Source organism: Candoia aspera, chromosome 5, assembly GCF_035149785.1.
Source record: "Candoia aspera isolate rCanAsp1 chromosome 5, rCanAsp1.hap2, whole genome shotgun sequence".
Lineage (NCBI taxonomy): Eukaryota > Metazoa > Chordata > Lepidosauria > Squamata > Boidae > Candoia > Candoia aspera.
Genome location: NC_086157.1, coordinates 24,969,048 through 24,982,130, shown reverse-complemented (window position 1 = coordinate 24,982,130; position 13,083 = coordinate 24,969,048). Strand labels below are relative to the sequence as shown.

The window sequence follows — 13,083 nt, the reverse complement described above, 5'->3', positions numbered from 1 at the left end:
ATATTCTCCAAAACACCTCTATGTCATCAGATCAAAAGCATGATACAGTCTATTATACACAGCTAAATGTCCAAACAGTTTGATTGTAAAAAGCGCAGATTGTAAAATTGGGGTACAGAGAAAAAAAATTGGATTCTGGTTCTGAGAAGGGAAACACAGGAAGAAAGACAGCAACAGCAGAGGCCAGAGAGGGAGCAGTGAGAAGGGGTTGGAGCTGGACTTCTGGATAAACCCATAATTTTAGCAGCATCCTGACCCATTAGTCTCAACAATAGACTGCAAAGCAGTGTAGAGTTTACATGTCTTGTTGCTGTGGTTTAAACCAGAAAAATCACTTTGAATTGAGAATGTTGCAAGTGTATGAAATAATTTTGATGTTTGAAGGAAGACATTATGAGTGTCACTGCTGAAGTCAAAGCCTTTCTGATTCAGGCCTTTTTGCTAAACAGTTTTTCTCTGCTTGGAGGAAAAAAAAGGGACAAAAGAGAAATGAACCATGGGATGATAAGAAGGCAGTAATAACTGATGGTTCAGTAAAACCATCATAATGAACTGTATACTGTATGCTGCACATTCAAAAGTCTGTCTGGACACAGCCTAGTTGTCAAGTCTTCATAAACGTAATACAGTAGTAAAAACAGTTATTATTCCAGCTTGTTTTCCTAAGAATGGGATGGATGTATCTGTAAGTTATTTGCTAGGCATGGATATAATATTTCTGTAAGGTTAATGAGATAATCTTGCTTGCTAGCAAGTCAGTTAATTAAATGAATGTGTATAGGACTGTGTTGCAGAGCAGTAGAGCCTGATGCGATTTCTGACTTTGCATTGTGTTAATACAGTTACATAATAATAATAATAATAATAATAATAATAATATACAGTCATTATGTTATAACATATGTGTTTCAAAAAACTGTAGCTGCTGCCAAATTAAACTCAGTTCAGTGCTGACAAATTTGAATACTATAAGACTGCCAAACTTGTTAGCTTATTATAACTTTATAGTAAGAGGGTCTGTGAAAAGGAATGTCTAGCCGAGAAATCTGAATGCCAAGTACCTCAAAACAACTTGTTTAATTTTTGGAACAATAAACAAACTTCATCCAGCATAAATTAAGAAACTAAGTGAGGAGGAGGAGGAGGAGGAGGAAAAGTCAGATAAAGTATACTCACTACTAGAGAAGTATGAAGTAGATAAACTGGAGGTCTAATTTATTTATTTATTTATTTATTTACTTACTTACTTACTTACTTACTTACTTACTTGGTATTTCTGGGTAAAGGGTCTGAAGCCTAGCTTTTTCACATTAGCCCAGAATAGGAAATGTGGTTATAAACAGAGAGTTACCTTTTGTTATATCATTGAGGCCTAAAGACGTTGATCAGGAGATGCTTGGGTGAGATCTTCAATCCATTAGGTGTGCATAGCTGAAAGGCTTAAATGCATAATTCATCTGCGAGAGGATACTTTTCAAAGAAGCAACACAAATAAAAAGAGGAGCTTTGCTTGGCTGCCAATACTGACATCTTAACAAGTGCTACGCTAACAGTGTGTCTTATCATAAGGGAAATATGGTTTGTCTCAGGTGACTCTTTGCTCCACAGGGACATTTTTATATAATATAATGCAGGAATGGAAAAATTTCTCTGGCAAAGGGACAGATGCCCCACTAGGGAAAAAGAAAATCCAAGCAGGACAATGCACAAAAAATTAATGATGTCCAGTAGATATAAGGAGCTACCCTTGAAAAGTATCTGGAAGCTGCAGCTGGTGTAGAATGCAGCAGTGACGGAAGTTATGGGCACCTCTAGGGCTGTGCATGTAACACCTGTGTTGTGTGAGCTGCATTGGGTGCCGGTGTGCTTCCGGGGCCAATTCAAGGTGCTGGTTATGACCTTTAAAGCCCTTCATGACATGGGCCCAGGTTACGTCCCGTCCCAATCACATCGACCCATCTCACCCAGTCCGGCAGGAAGGGCATGTTATGGACCCCATCGGCTAAAGAATTCTGTCTGGTGGGATCAAGGAGGAGAGCCTTTTCTGCTGTTGCCCCTGTCCTGTGGCACATCTTGCCCCCTGAGGTGAGGTTGGCTCCCACTCTTCTGGCCTTCAAGAAGTGTCAGGACCTGGCTCTGCCAACTAGCTTGGGGGTCCAAGAGTGGTAGGCAGCCCTGAGGGGCCGCCTTTTGGTTCCCTTTCTAATCTTCTATTTTTTGTAGTTTTTGTAGTTTTATAATGATTTCTATAACTTTTATTTGTAAGCCCCCCAGAGTCACTTTTATAGTGAGATGAGCAGTGTATAAATTTAATAAATAAATAAACAAACGATGGTTTCCCCATAATTGTATTTAGTAACTAAAACCTACTGAATTTCTGCCAGCTTAACAGTTATTTAAAGATTCAAGACCTCTGCTCTTTGCCCCCATGCCAACAATATGACCAAACTCAAGCTTTATTATGCCTCATAAATACTTACAATTGTTTTAAAGATCATTTATATCCTTGTCTGTGACCTTTTTTGTTTTGCCCTTTCTAATCCACTACATATTTACCCAGAAGTAAACATAGTTAACCTCAGTGACATTTACTTGTGAGTATAGAAGCCTATGATTGTACTGTAAATATTTCAAAAGGAACATGATTTCAGGGCAGCTTGTATTTCCTATCTGAATGATTACATTTTCTCTACTACTTCTTTTTTCTCAGTGTGTCTTTGCTTTTCAGCCTCTGCTCATTTAGCAAGGATGATTAACTGCAAGAAATTCTTGCTCTGCAGCCCACATGGTACCCTTCCAGTGTGCCTTTCATGGGGCCTGTAAGTTTGACACTTTGTCTTAATGGATTCCACTGATATGAAGTCAGTTTGACATTAAGATCTTTGGACACTTTTCTTTCCCAGCACACTTTAAACTATGAGATAAGCCGGTTTCCACCTGATGATCACAGCCCAAAATAACTGTCTTATCACCTGACCTCCTGCTTACTGACCAAGTGATACACTGGCCAAGAAAACTTGTAAGGTTTCAAGCTAAAGATTACATATTTCATTGTACTTTCTGCTTGATACATAAATAGCAACCACAGCAGTCTTTGCTATTTTGATACATTCTTGTTTACCTCTTAATACCTCTTTCCCCATCTTGGTGCTTCTAGGCGCGCTGCCAATGCCATTAATTCTTATTAGGTTGGGCAGGCAGAGGATTATTGGAACTGAAATCCAACATAAGCACCAGGCTAGGGAAAGCTGCCACAGAGTTGCAGGCAATACAGAAGCACACACTTGAGCAGGCTTTTTTGGACCACAATGCACATCACCCTGTCAGTGAGCCTAGCAACTAGGCTGTCTGGGGATGATGATGGTGGAAGATGTAGTCCAATACATCAAGAGAGCCAGGTTGGGGAAGGATATTTAATGTATTTTTTACAAAACTACCTACCTTGCTTGGGTTTGCATAACACAAAGCACACCAGCGCAGCGTTTCTCAACCTTGGCCACTTGAAGATGTGTGGACTTCAACTCCCAGAATTCCCCAGCCAGCCATGCTGGCTGGGGAATTCTGGGAGTTGAAGTCCACACATCTTCAAGTGGCCAAGGTTGAGAAACGCTGCATTAGGCTGATGGGTGGTCACGTCTTGGGCAAATGTAGAACAGTGTGATTAAAAAGGCCGCTATGGTAAATAAATATAACCAGGTTCCTGAAGAGTGAGATGACGCAGCTGCACAGTCTTTGCCTGACCAGAAGATATTGGAGTAAAATAACAATGGATAATAAGTATTAACCTTGAAACCTTTCAGTCCACAAGAGGTTTGAGAATGATTTTTTTTTTTATCGTATGGCATAGCAGTTCGGTGTTCATGCTGCTTTCCCTTGCTGGAAAATCCTTGTGAGGTCCAGCAGCCAGAAGTGTAGACTATTTAGCCGTGCGAGGAGGCTAATCTACATTGCACCGAGTTGGCCTGAGAGAGGGCAACTGGCCCAAGGTCACCCAGCCGGCTGTCATGCCTAAGGCGGGACTGCAACTCCCAGCCTCCTGGTTTCTAGCCCAGCACCTTCACCACTAGACCAAAGTGGCTCTCTGAGAATGACCTTGATGTAGCTTAAATCATATATGATAGAAGCGAATTCAACTTTTAACGTGCTGTCCTTCGTCGCTCCACCCTTCCCAAAATCTTAAGCGCATATATATTCTTTACGCAAAAGGGACGCCTTGACGAGAATTCTTGAAGCGATATACAAAAACCGGCGAGGGTGAGGGGCTTTCCTTCGCTTGCTTTCGCTCGAAGCACGGACTACAACTCCCGGCATGCTCTTAACGGGTTGCTGTATCGTCGGGGCGCCCAGGGACTGAAAGGCGTGGAACCCACAAGCTGGTCTGTATTTGCACGGAAGTCACGCCTGGGGGAATTTGAAGCGCTTTATTCAAGTAGGCGAGTGTAGGGCTGCAGGCTTAGCAACCCCAAGTTTCAGTAGAAGAAGCGGGAGAGGGAAGATTGATTCAGAAACTCTAAGCGGAGAGCAGGCGAGATCAAGCTGGGACGGGCGGAAGTAGCCTAAAGGCAAATCATTGCAAGAAACCAACGAACTAGCTATGCAATGAATGAGCTGGTGTATGCGTGGTATTTGCTCAGTTAATTTATGTAAGTGAACATTTAGTAGTAATTTAGTAACTAACAGTAGTAGTAATAGTGCATATATCCTTGATAATAGAAGATTTCTCCAAGCTCAGGACTTTCCTCTGTCAAATCGTACATTGGCCAGACTAGCAATGTCTTCGTTTTGCCAGATATATTTGATTCTCAGTTGATATGCACGCGGATATAGATGGGTATAAAACGCAAGTGATGACTTGGAAAGGCTGCAAAGTGTAGATTTTAGACTACAGTATTCTAATATGCTTGAACCAGTGCAAACTAAGGCCCCTCTTTGCTTTAATGATCACTTTAAACTAGCAACAATCTTTACCACCTTCTCCTTGTCTCAGCTAGGATTCCCCCCAGCTAGCTTTGGGGTGGAGGGGCAAAAACAGAAGTAGCCAGTAGTCCCATCCTCACTTTTCTCATCTTCCTCAGTTTTAGATGAGAAGGGAAAAAAATCACTCTGTTGGAGGAGAAAGAGAGTGGTGGCTTGGCTTCAGAAGGGAAGAGTGGATTAAAATCTCACATCCAAAAAGTTTTTGTCCACCATGGATATCATGGCTTGGTGTGATATCCTTGTTTTGATTATGGCATGGATACATAAATTCACTGGGGTAAATGTCAACAATTGATCGATAACTCCCAACCCTAAAGTCATTTGGCAGGAAAAAAAGTGTGAGATAGCAGAAATATGTGGATATAATCAATTGGTGGGCAAAAACCTTTTGGTGGGCAAAAAAGGAACAAGAGTCAAATTGTATCCTTTTTTTACTGTATCCTCATGGCATTTTCTTCTTGGTCCCAGCAAGCATGTGAGACAATTTACAGTTAGATTATCTGTAACTGTATGAGAAGTATTTTCTTCCTTACTCTTGACACCATCCAAGTTTAGCTTCAAGGTGTATAAAATGTGTTAGGCTTTGTCATCCGTCAACAAATGCAGGATAGAGATCCACATTTATGCCTATTTAGTTTTCTACCAATGTAAAAATGGGTAAGAAGGCCTTCAACTCAGCAGGGGGACAAGCTCACAACAGCATTTTTTTTTCTGGAATAGAAGCCAGTTAACTTGCAGGCTTAAATGACTCAGCTTCCCAAGTTGTCCAGAAGTCCCACAGCATCACAGGGACACACAAGGGAGCTCCAGTGTCAGATCACTGTGTCCCCTGCATGTATGTTTTTTTTTTCTGCCTTTAAGTCAGTCTTAACTCCTGGCAACTACATGGACAAGTCTATGCAGTTTTTTAGGCAGGAGTCTTGGAAGTGGTTTGCCATTGTCTTCTTCCTAGGGCGGAGAGGGTGTGACTGGCCCAAAGTCATCCAGCTGACTTCCAGTGTCTGCTGGTTTGCTGTCCTTTACTGCTTCCTCTTAACATCTGCAACCTCAAATAAGTAGCTAACTTCTGTGCATAAAAGTAAGCCCTACCAGTTTACCTAAATTGAGATATGTTCTACTGGTTAGATGTTTGCATACTTTTAGTACATAAAATTTGCTCCACTATGTTTAATAAAAGCCCAGTAGGAAAATTTATTGCACAAAGAGAAAATGAATGGGATGGCATTTATCGGTATGACCAGTAGTCTTTCGGTGTCCAGCAGTAGAACAGAGGGCCACATTTCTTCATGCAAGGAACAGTCCAACCTTGGATTGTTAACATTTGATTCTTTTTATTGCAGTGATTTATGGTCAGACTTTTTGGATCACTAGTTTGCAAGATTACAAAAAGAAAATGAGTGACTACACAGAGGTATGTTAGAACTGTAGGAGTATATTGCCATGTATACCATGCAAAGCTGCAATCCTATACCCTTTTATCTGAGAATAAGTCTTACCAAATACTGTAGGATTTAGCTGTGAATGTTTTCCACTGAAGTAACTTTGATGAAATGGATTCTAAAACAGTCCTGTGCCCTAATGAGTATGTGTCTGATGGGTGCCCAGAGTCTTATTTTTTTACCTTCCAGCAGTACATAGAACAGAACTGCAAAGCTCATTGTTAAATTCATGAAATGTGGTAATTCACAAAATTTAGGAGTACTCACAAAGAAACTGCTGGCATGCTTATCCCTATTAAACGCCAATAGCTTGAAAGGAATTTCGCCAACCTCATTTGCTTGCTACTAATGATACAGATAGGTGTCAAGCTGGTGGCTTTCTTTGTATGTGTTCTATTTTTTATATCCATACGCCGTTAGTGTGGCCAGCTCTTGGAGTTTCTGTATTGGGACTGAAGGGAACAGAAAGCTGCTCAGTAGGCAGGCCTTTTCATTACAGAAAAAAAATTCTCTTGCTTTTTGAAATGGATTTTTTTCTTTTGCATTGGAGACACAACACAGTTCCGTACTGTATTTTTCGTTGACAGCTTGTTGATTTCAGTGTTTCTATTTCTAGATTAATGTGAAAATACCTTTTGGAACCAAATGCCTTGATGCTAGTTTTTGCATCCCTAGCAAGATACTACCCTATGGTGTGATTATTACTCATGGAGCATCAGGTGATATGAATTTCTTTCACCTTGTTTCTTTGGCAAACTACCTTGCATCTAATGGATTTCTCTGTCTGCGATTCACCTGCAAAAGCCTTAACATCATCCATCGGGTTAAAGCATATAAGGCAGTTGTGGTACGAAAACCAAGTTTCCTTTTTAGAGAAAAAAAATGGTTGCTTTAAAGAATCCTAAAGTAGCTAAGCTTTTTGTGTAGCCCATATGTGGCTTTAGCAATTGATATATAGGCTGTATGTGTATTTGTTGAATATATAGTTAGATCTCTACCCAAATTTAACAGATCATAACCGTTCCTTAAAACGATCGTATGAGAAGCATTTGTTACTCTATATAATTATGCCTTTGCCTCTACTTCTCCATTACATTAAATACCTATCAATTATATTATTATACAACTAAAATATATTGGTATATTTTGATCTGCAAATTTTATTTTACTATTTATGGTAGATATTATTTATATTGTTCTTTACCACACAGTATTATTTTAATCTTTACCTTTCACTCAAATTGTTAAACCAAATGTAACTTTTTTTAAAGGAATTTTTAAGATTGTCAGATGACTACAAACTTTCTGGCATTTTCCTTGGAGGTAAGAAAACTGGTGATGACTTTTGAATAAAGAAATATTGCATGATTGCATAGTGCATTCCTAAAAATCAGAGAATGAGTATGTTTCTGTTGAGACACATTTTGAAATAGAAGAAAAAGCGTATTTTATCTTCAACTCTTAATTACAGAATTCTTTTCACCAACTCATCTATTTAGCTGCGAGGATGTAAGGAACAGTTGTATTGTAATCAGTTAAGCTTAATTTCATGGTGAGTTTCCAGGTGGTTGTGTGATGGAAAGATATGAAACCACCCTAGGAATATTTGGAATTACAGACTGCAGTAAACTTTATTACTGTAAGCGGTGCAATGAATTATTGTGTCTGTAAATTAAAATTTACACTAGAATATATTAAGAGCTGACTTTTTCATCCTTGATTCCTAATGAATGCAGGTCGTTCAATGGGTTCCCGTGCTGCTGCCATTGTGACACAGCAGGCTGACCAAAATAACGATAGCTACATTCGAGGCCTGATATGTTTGTCCTACCCACTGCATCGACCAAAGGTTCAAACTAAACTTCGAAGTGAAGATTTATTGCTCATTAATTCCCCCGTCCTGTTTGTGTCTGGCACTGCAGATGAGTTATGTGATAAAGTGAGTTATCAGATGCATTAAAAGAGGACATAAAACCTGATTTCACTGTACAATTGTTAGAGAAGTGTGAAAGGCTAGTTGTTTACATTCTATTTTTTAATGTAAAGTTTTTATTCATGGCCTTTTAGATGTTCTCAGGTGGTAGAAATTTTAAATTCTTAAAACTGAAGAACCTAGCATCATATGCACAACAGCCATAGTAGACTCCTAAATCAGTTACAGATTTGAATTTGAAAGTCAGGGATGATGGAGCCTAAAACAGAGCTCCAAATCAGGGGATCCTGCTGAGAAACCCTGCTGTTATACCATCTGGTAGGTTGTAAAATAGTGTCTATAATCACCAAGTGAATTTCATGCATTTGAGCCTTGGTGTTTCTAATCCAAAGCCAACTTTTTAACCACAGGTTTAACCAAGGTTTTGTGTTGTACTCACTGAGGTGTATGGCTGACAATGTCATAGCCTGTCCCTAACCTTACTGTCATGTAGGTGTTTGTTTTTTATCCTGAGGCTCCTTGGTTGTGCTTTAGATCAGTGTTTCTCAACCTTGGCAACTTTAAAATATGTGGATTTCAACTCCCAGAATTCCCCAGCCAGCCATGTTGGCTGGGCAATTCTGGGAGTTGAAGTCTACCCTTCTGAAAGTTGCCAAGGTTGAGAAACACTGCTTTAGACTGATTAATGGAGCCCATTTAGAGAAATAAGCTTCCTACTCAATGCTCAGAGCTATAGATTATTAGTTAGTTTAAAAATTCATATTGAAATTGGATCATGATGGCTTAGAAAAATATGGTTTCTGTTCCTTCCTTTTTTAAAATAGCAACTGTTGGAAGATGTTGCAGTCAAGATGAAAGCACCTAAGAAAATCCACTGGATTGAAAAGGCAAATCATAGCATGGCAGTCAGAGGACGATCTGGAGATGAAATATTATTGGAAATAAATGCTCAGGTTTTGACTTGGATCAAAGAAATTATTGCATAATATTACAGGCAGTTATCAACTGAATAGGATTTGCAGTCTAGAAATACATTTTAATAAGTATTTTCATCAGCTCAAGAGTGTTTTGACAAAAACATGAAATAGATATAATTATCTTTTATATTGGATAGCAGTTTCTGAAATAAACTTTTCTGTGTTTATTAAGTTTGCTAACGTATAGCATACATATCATTTATATAACATTGTTTCCCTTTGGTACTTCTCTTAAGTACATCACTTAAGGAAAAAAAAAGCTTCATAATTTTATTGTGTTACACTTCTTGTAACACTTCTCTTGTGCCTGAAATAGCAGAATAATGCCATCTAATCACATTAATCAACAATCACATTAATTGGGGTACAATGTTTAAAAGTGTGCTGATATATTCTTGAAGTTTTAAAACTAAACTTTACAGCAATTTATTTTTCCTTTTTCTCAGTTATCTAAACTTGAAGTTTGGCAGTCACAAATCATCTAAGAAAAGAGCTAATGATTTAACAAAGGCATGCTATATGCAGCAAATTTTTAATTACTACAGTGAACAAGTTACTTACGTATATATTAGCAGACTCCCCAAATCTGGTCCCTTCAGTCATGTTAAACTAAATTTCCTATTATCTCCAATCAGTATTCTCTCTCTATTAATGCACTCTACTTTTTAATTCCCTAACTCTTCTATCTTTTTTTTTTTTTTGAAACATTAACTAATACAATTTACTTCAGGCAACTCAAGATTTTGTGAATAGTAAGGAACAAATTACTCTTAAGAGAGTTTGTGGCAGATGTGGTATAGCTAATTGTCATGTACTATATGTGGCAATCTTTGCTGGCTTAGCTAATCAAAAGCTGCTCCAGCAGCTGCAGCATGCAGAGGAAGATCAGAAAAAAATACAGCCAGCAGAAATTAAAGTGATGAACAACTGGGTTAAAGTCAAGTTTGGAACAACAAAAAAATTTTGGCACAATACCTCATGGCCTTGCCTGACAGATTTAGTACTCACTGAGCTATCTTTCTGCATGCAGAGAATCAGCCTGCAATTCCAGTGTGACCCCCATTCTCAAAGAATATGCATCACATTCCTCTGTTGACTTTGAGGTAGGGAATCCATTGAAAACTCTTGAGACCTCTTGGTGCACTCAAACTTTAAACATTTCTTACGGTTTTCTAAATGTTTTTGAGTATTTTTTCTGGATTTTTTAAAGAACAAAATTACAAGCTATCTTATTTTGTAGTCCTTAATGCTGCTTGGTTACAAGAAGGCCAATATCTGCCCAAGCCTATGAGAAGGTTCTTTTTGCCCAGCTATTATAATCAAAATTGGGGACGCGGTGGCGCTGCGGGTTAAACCGCTGAGCTGTCGATCGGAAGGTCGGCGGTTCGAAACCGCGCGGCGGGGTGAGCTCCCGTTGCTAGTCCCAGCTCCTGCTCACCTAGCAGTTCGAAAACATGCAAATGTGAGTAGATCAATAGGTACCGCTTCGGCGGGAAGGTAACGGCGTTCCGAGTCGTCATGCTGGCCACATGACCCGGAAGTGTCTATGACAACGCAGGCTCCAAGGCTTAGAAACGGAGATGAGCACCGCCCCCTAGAGTCGGACACGACTGGACTTTACGTCAAGGGAAACCTTTACCTTTACCTTTATTATAATCAAAACAGGTTTGAAGAACACCCTTGAATTAAACAAGCCCTACTAACTAGTTTAAGAAAAGTATGGTTTCATTACACTGGGTCAGTTACTTCAGCAATACACTCTTTTAAAGACTTTTAGCTGGATTGCAATAGTGCTATAGATGATTAAACATTGAAAAATTCTGTTCCATACCATTTCCCTTTCTCATAGATTTAGCATATTGTACAATATATGTATAGGATAATGGACTTTGAAGAAGCAGGATAGAAAAGAGGATTGATGCTTTTGAAATTGGTGTTTGAGAAAAGTCCTGAGAATACCATGGGCAACCAAGAAAACAAACAAATAGATCATCAAATAAACTCTGATGCTGGAAAAGGTGGAAGGAAAGAAGAAGAAGACAATCAGCAGCAAGGTGGATAGACTCAGTTAACGTAGCGATGAGTGCACCATTGGAAGAACTGGAAGACCAAGTTAGGGATAGATTGTCATGGAGAAAATCTATCTGTTGCTAGGAGTCGAAAATGATTTGATGGCATGTAATCAACCAATCACAAAACGGATGAAAATCCATCCAGTAAACCACTCAGATGTGCTATAGCATGAATGAAAGGTCAGCCTCCCTGCAAGCTGACTCATGGCCCAGACTTCATAAAAAACAGTTTGTAATACAAAGTACAATGTAGCATGCACAATAAAAAGTCCTGTAATTGTGCATAGCCTACTTTGCTGCCAACAATGCACAAATCCAACAGGCTACTGTCCTATCTTAGAGTGAAGAACCACGCCGAGACAGTAGCTTGAGTCTCTAGTGATTTATTGTCCTACTCTACTAGACAGAAAATCCTGCCAAACTGAAAGGCCGTGGGAAACCTTCACAGATAAACCCAAGAATCAAGGCGGGTCTGCTCTGGGTTTCTTTGAAGGAAAGTTCAAAGCCTCTAAACTACGCATGCATTTTTCCCCCTGGATAGTCCTGCTCACCATCAGTACTCATGACAGCTATAAATGTAAGCTCTGCAACAGCAAGAATTATCTCAGGATCTTTACCTACCAAAAGATCTAACCACAATTGTCTAAAGGCACTCCAAAGTTCGTTATTTGAGCCAGATACAAGGCTGCTTTAAAATGAAATTTGCTGTGTCTGAATTGAACTCTTAAGTGACATCTTGGTGTACTCTATTTGTAATTCTAAGTCAAGAATTCTTTAAGAGCTACCATTTTGTTCAACTTATCCCAGGTGCCTCAGCATCTTACCTGAGAACCCCCGATAATGCAATTTGTCATTTATCTGGGATTTCCAAGAATAAAAATTATCTGTCAGGTGTCATGCTCCCAGATCAAACACTCCCAGAACATCTGATCCGACTCATATGCCTGACTGGAATCAACATGGGTTGAGACTTGTGAGTCAGTAGAAGAGGGAGGGGGGACAAACCAGGAGTGTGAAAGCATCTTGTTTGGGCTATCTCTGGCATCCAAGGTCAACCAGCAGAGTGGTTGCAGACATCTGTACAGAACTGAACGGACAGGAATGGAAAGGGGGGCTGCATACCAAAGAAGGGGGAGGGGGTTGAGTTCACTGGGCTGTTTAACTTGGAGAAAGCGTAGGAACTTCTGTTCGCAAGTTTTTCACTGTACTGCACACTATACTCCATTAAAGAGATTTCTACTTAATCACATATGAATCAGATTTAATGGTAAGCTGAGTAGGCAGTCATCACATCAGGATAAGACATACCGAACTTTGGAGCTAAAAGTGAGCTTTTAGCCAATATTTGACTTCACATAGCCATACCCTTGTTCTGATTATCAGCCCTGCTTCCCAATGCAGAGAAGTGTTAGGCACACATTTTTGTTATCTGAGATAACTTTCTTAGTATGCCAGTTTAATTCTCATAGTTGACACCTGGAGGAACTGTGCCAGTGCCTTGGCTTCAAAAAGCTTCAAAGCACCTGGTATGTACTGGGTTCACTGATGGTCTCTCGTCCCACTGTTTTAGCTTGACAAGATGGTAATCAGAAGTAAAGGTATTCACTGTTAAATTGATCATATACCTTATATACAGTCAGGACCAGAAATATTGGAGCAAGGATAACTGTTTTGGCATTTGGCCT

The 13,083-nt window shown here is 39.5% G+C and overlaps 1 protein-coding gene across 1 annotated transcript; it reads left to right on the top strand.

Annotated features, from left to right (window-relative positions):
• Nucleotides 1-5,221: 5,221 nt before the first annotated feature.
• On the top strand, nt 5,222-9,478 carry TEX30 (testis expressed 30). Its single transcript, XM_063304682.1, has 6 exons — nt 5,222-5,254; nt 6,318-6,388; nt 7,033-7,263; nt 7,688-7,739; nt 8,153-8,355; nt 9,174-9,478. Exons 2-6 carry the CDS (start codon nt 6,371-6,373, stop codon nt 9,333-9,335), a joined length of 666 nt encoding a protein of 221 aa, XP_063160752.1. The 5' UTR covers nt 5,222-5,254; nt 6,318-6,370; the 3' UTR covers nt 9,336-9,478.
• Nucleotides 9,479-13,083: the final 3,605 nt, after the last annotated feature.

Coding starts and splice junctions, on each gene's coding strand:
- TEX30 (XM_063304682.1), top strand. Junction 7,264..7,687: donor AAGCATATAAGGCAGTTGTG/GTACGAAAACCA, acceptor CTTTTTTTAAAG/GAATTTTTAAGATTGTCAGA. Junction 8,356..9,173: donor CAGATGAGTTATGTGATAAA/GTGAGTTATCAG, acceptor TTTTTAAAATAG/CAACTGTTGGAAGATGTTGC.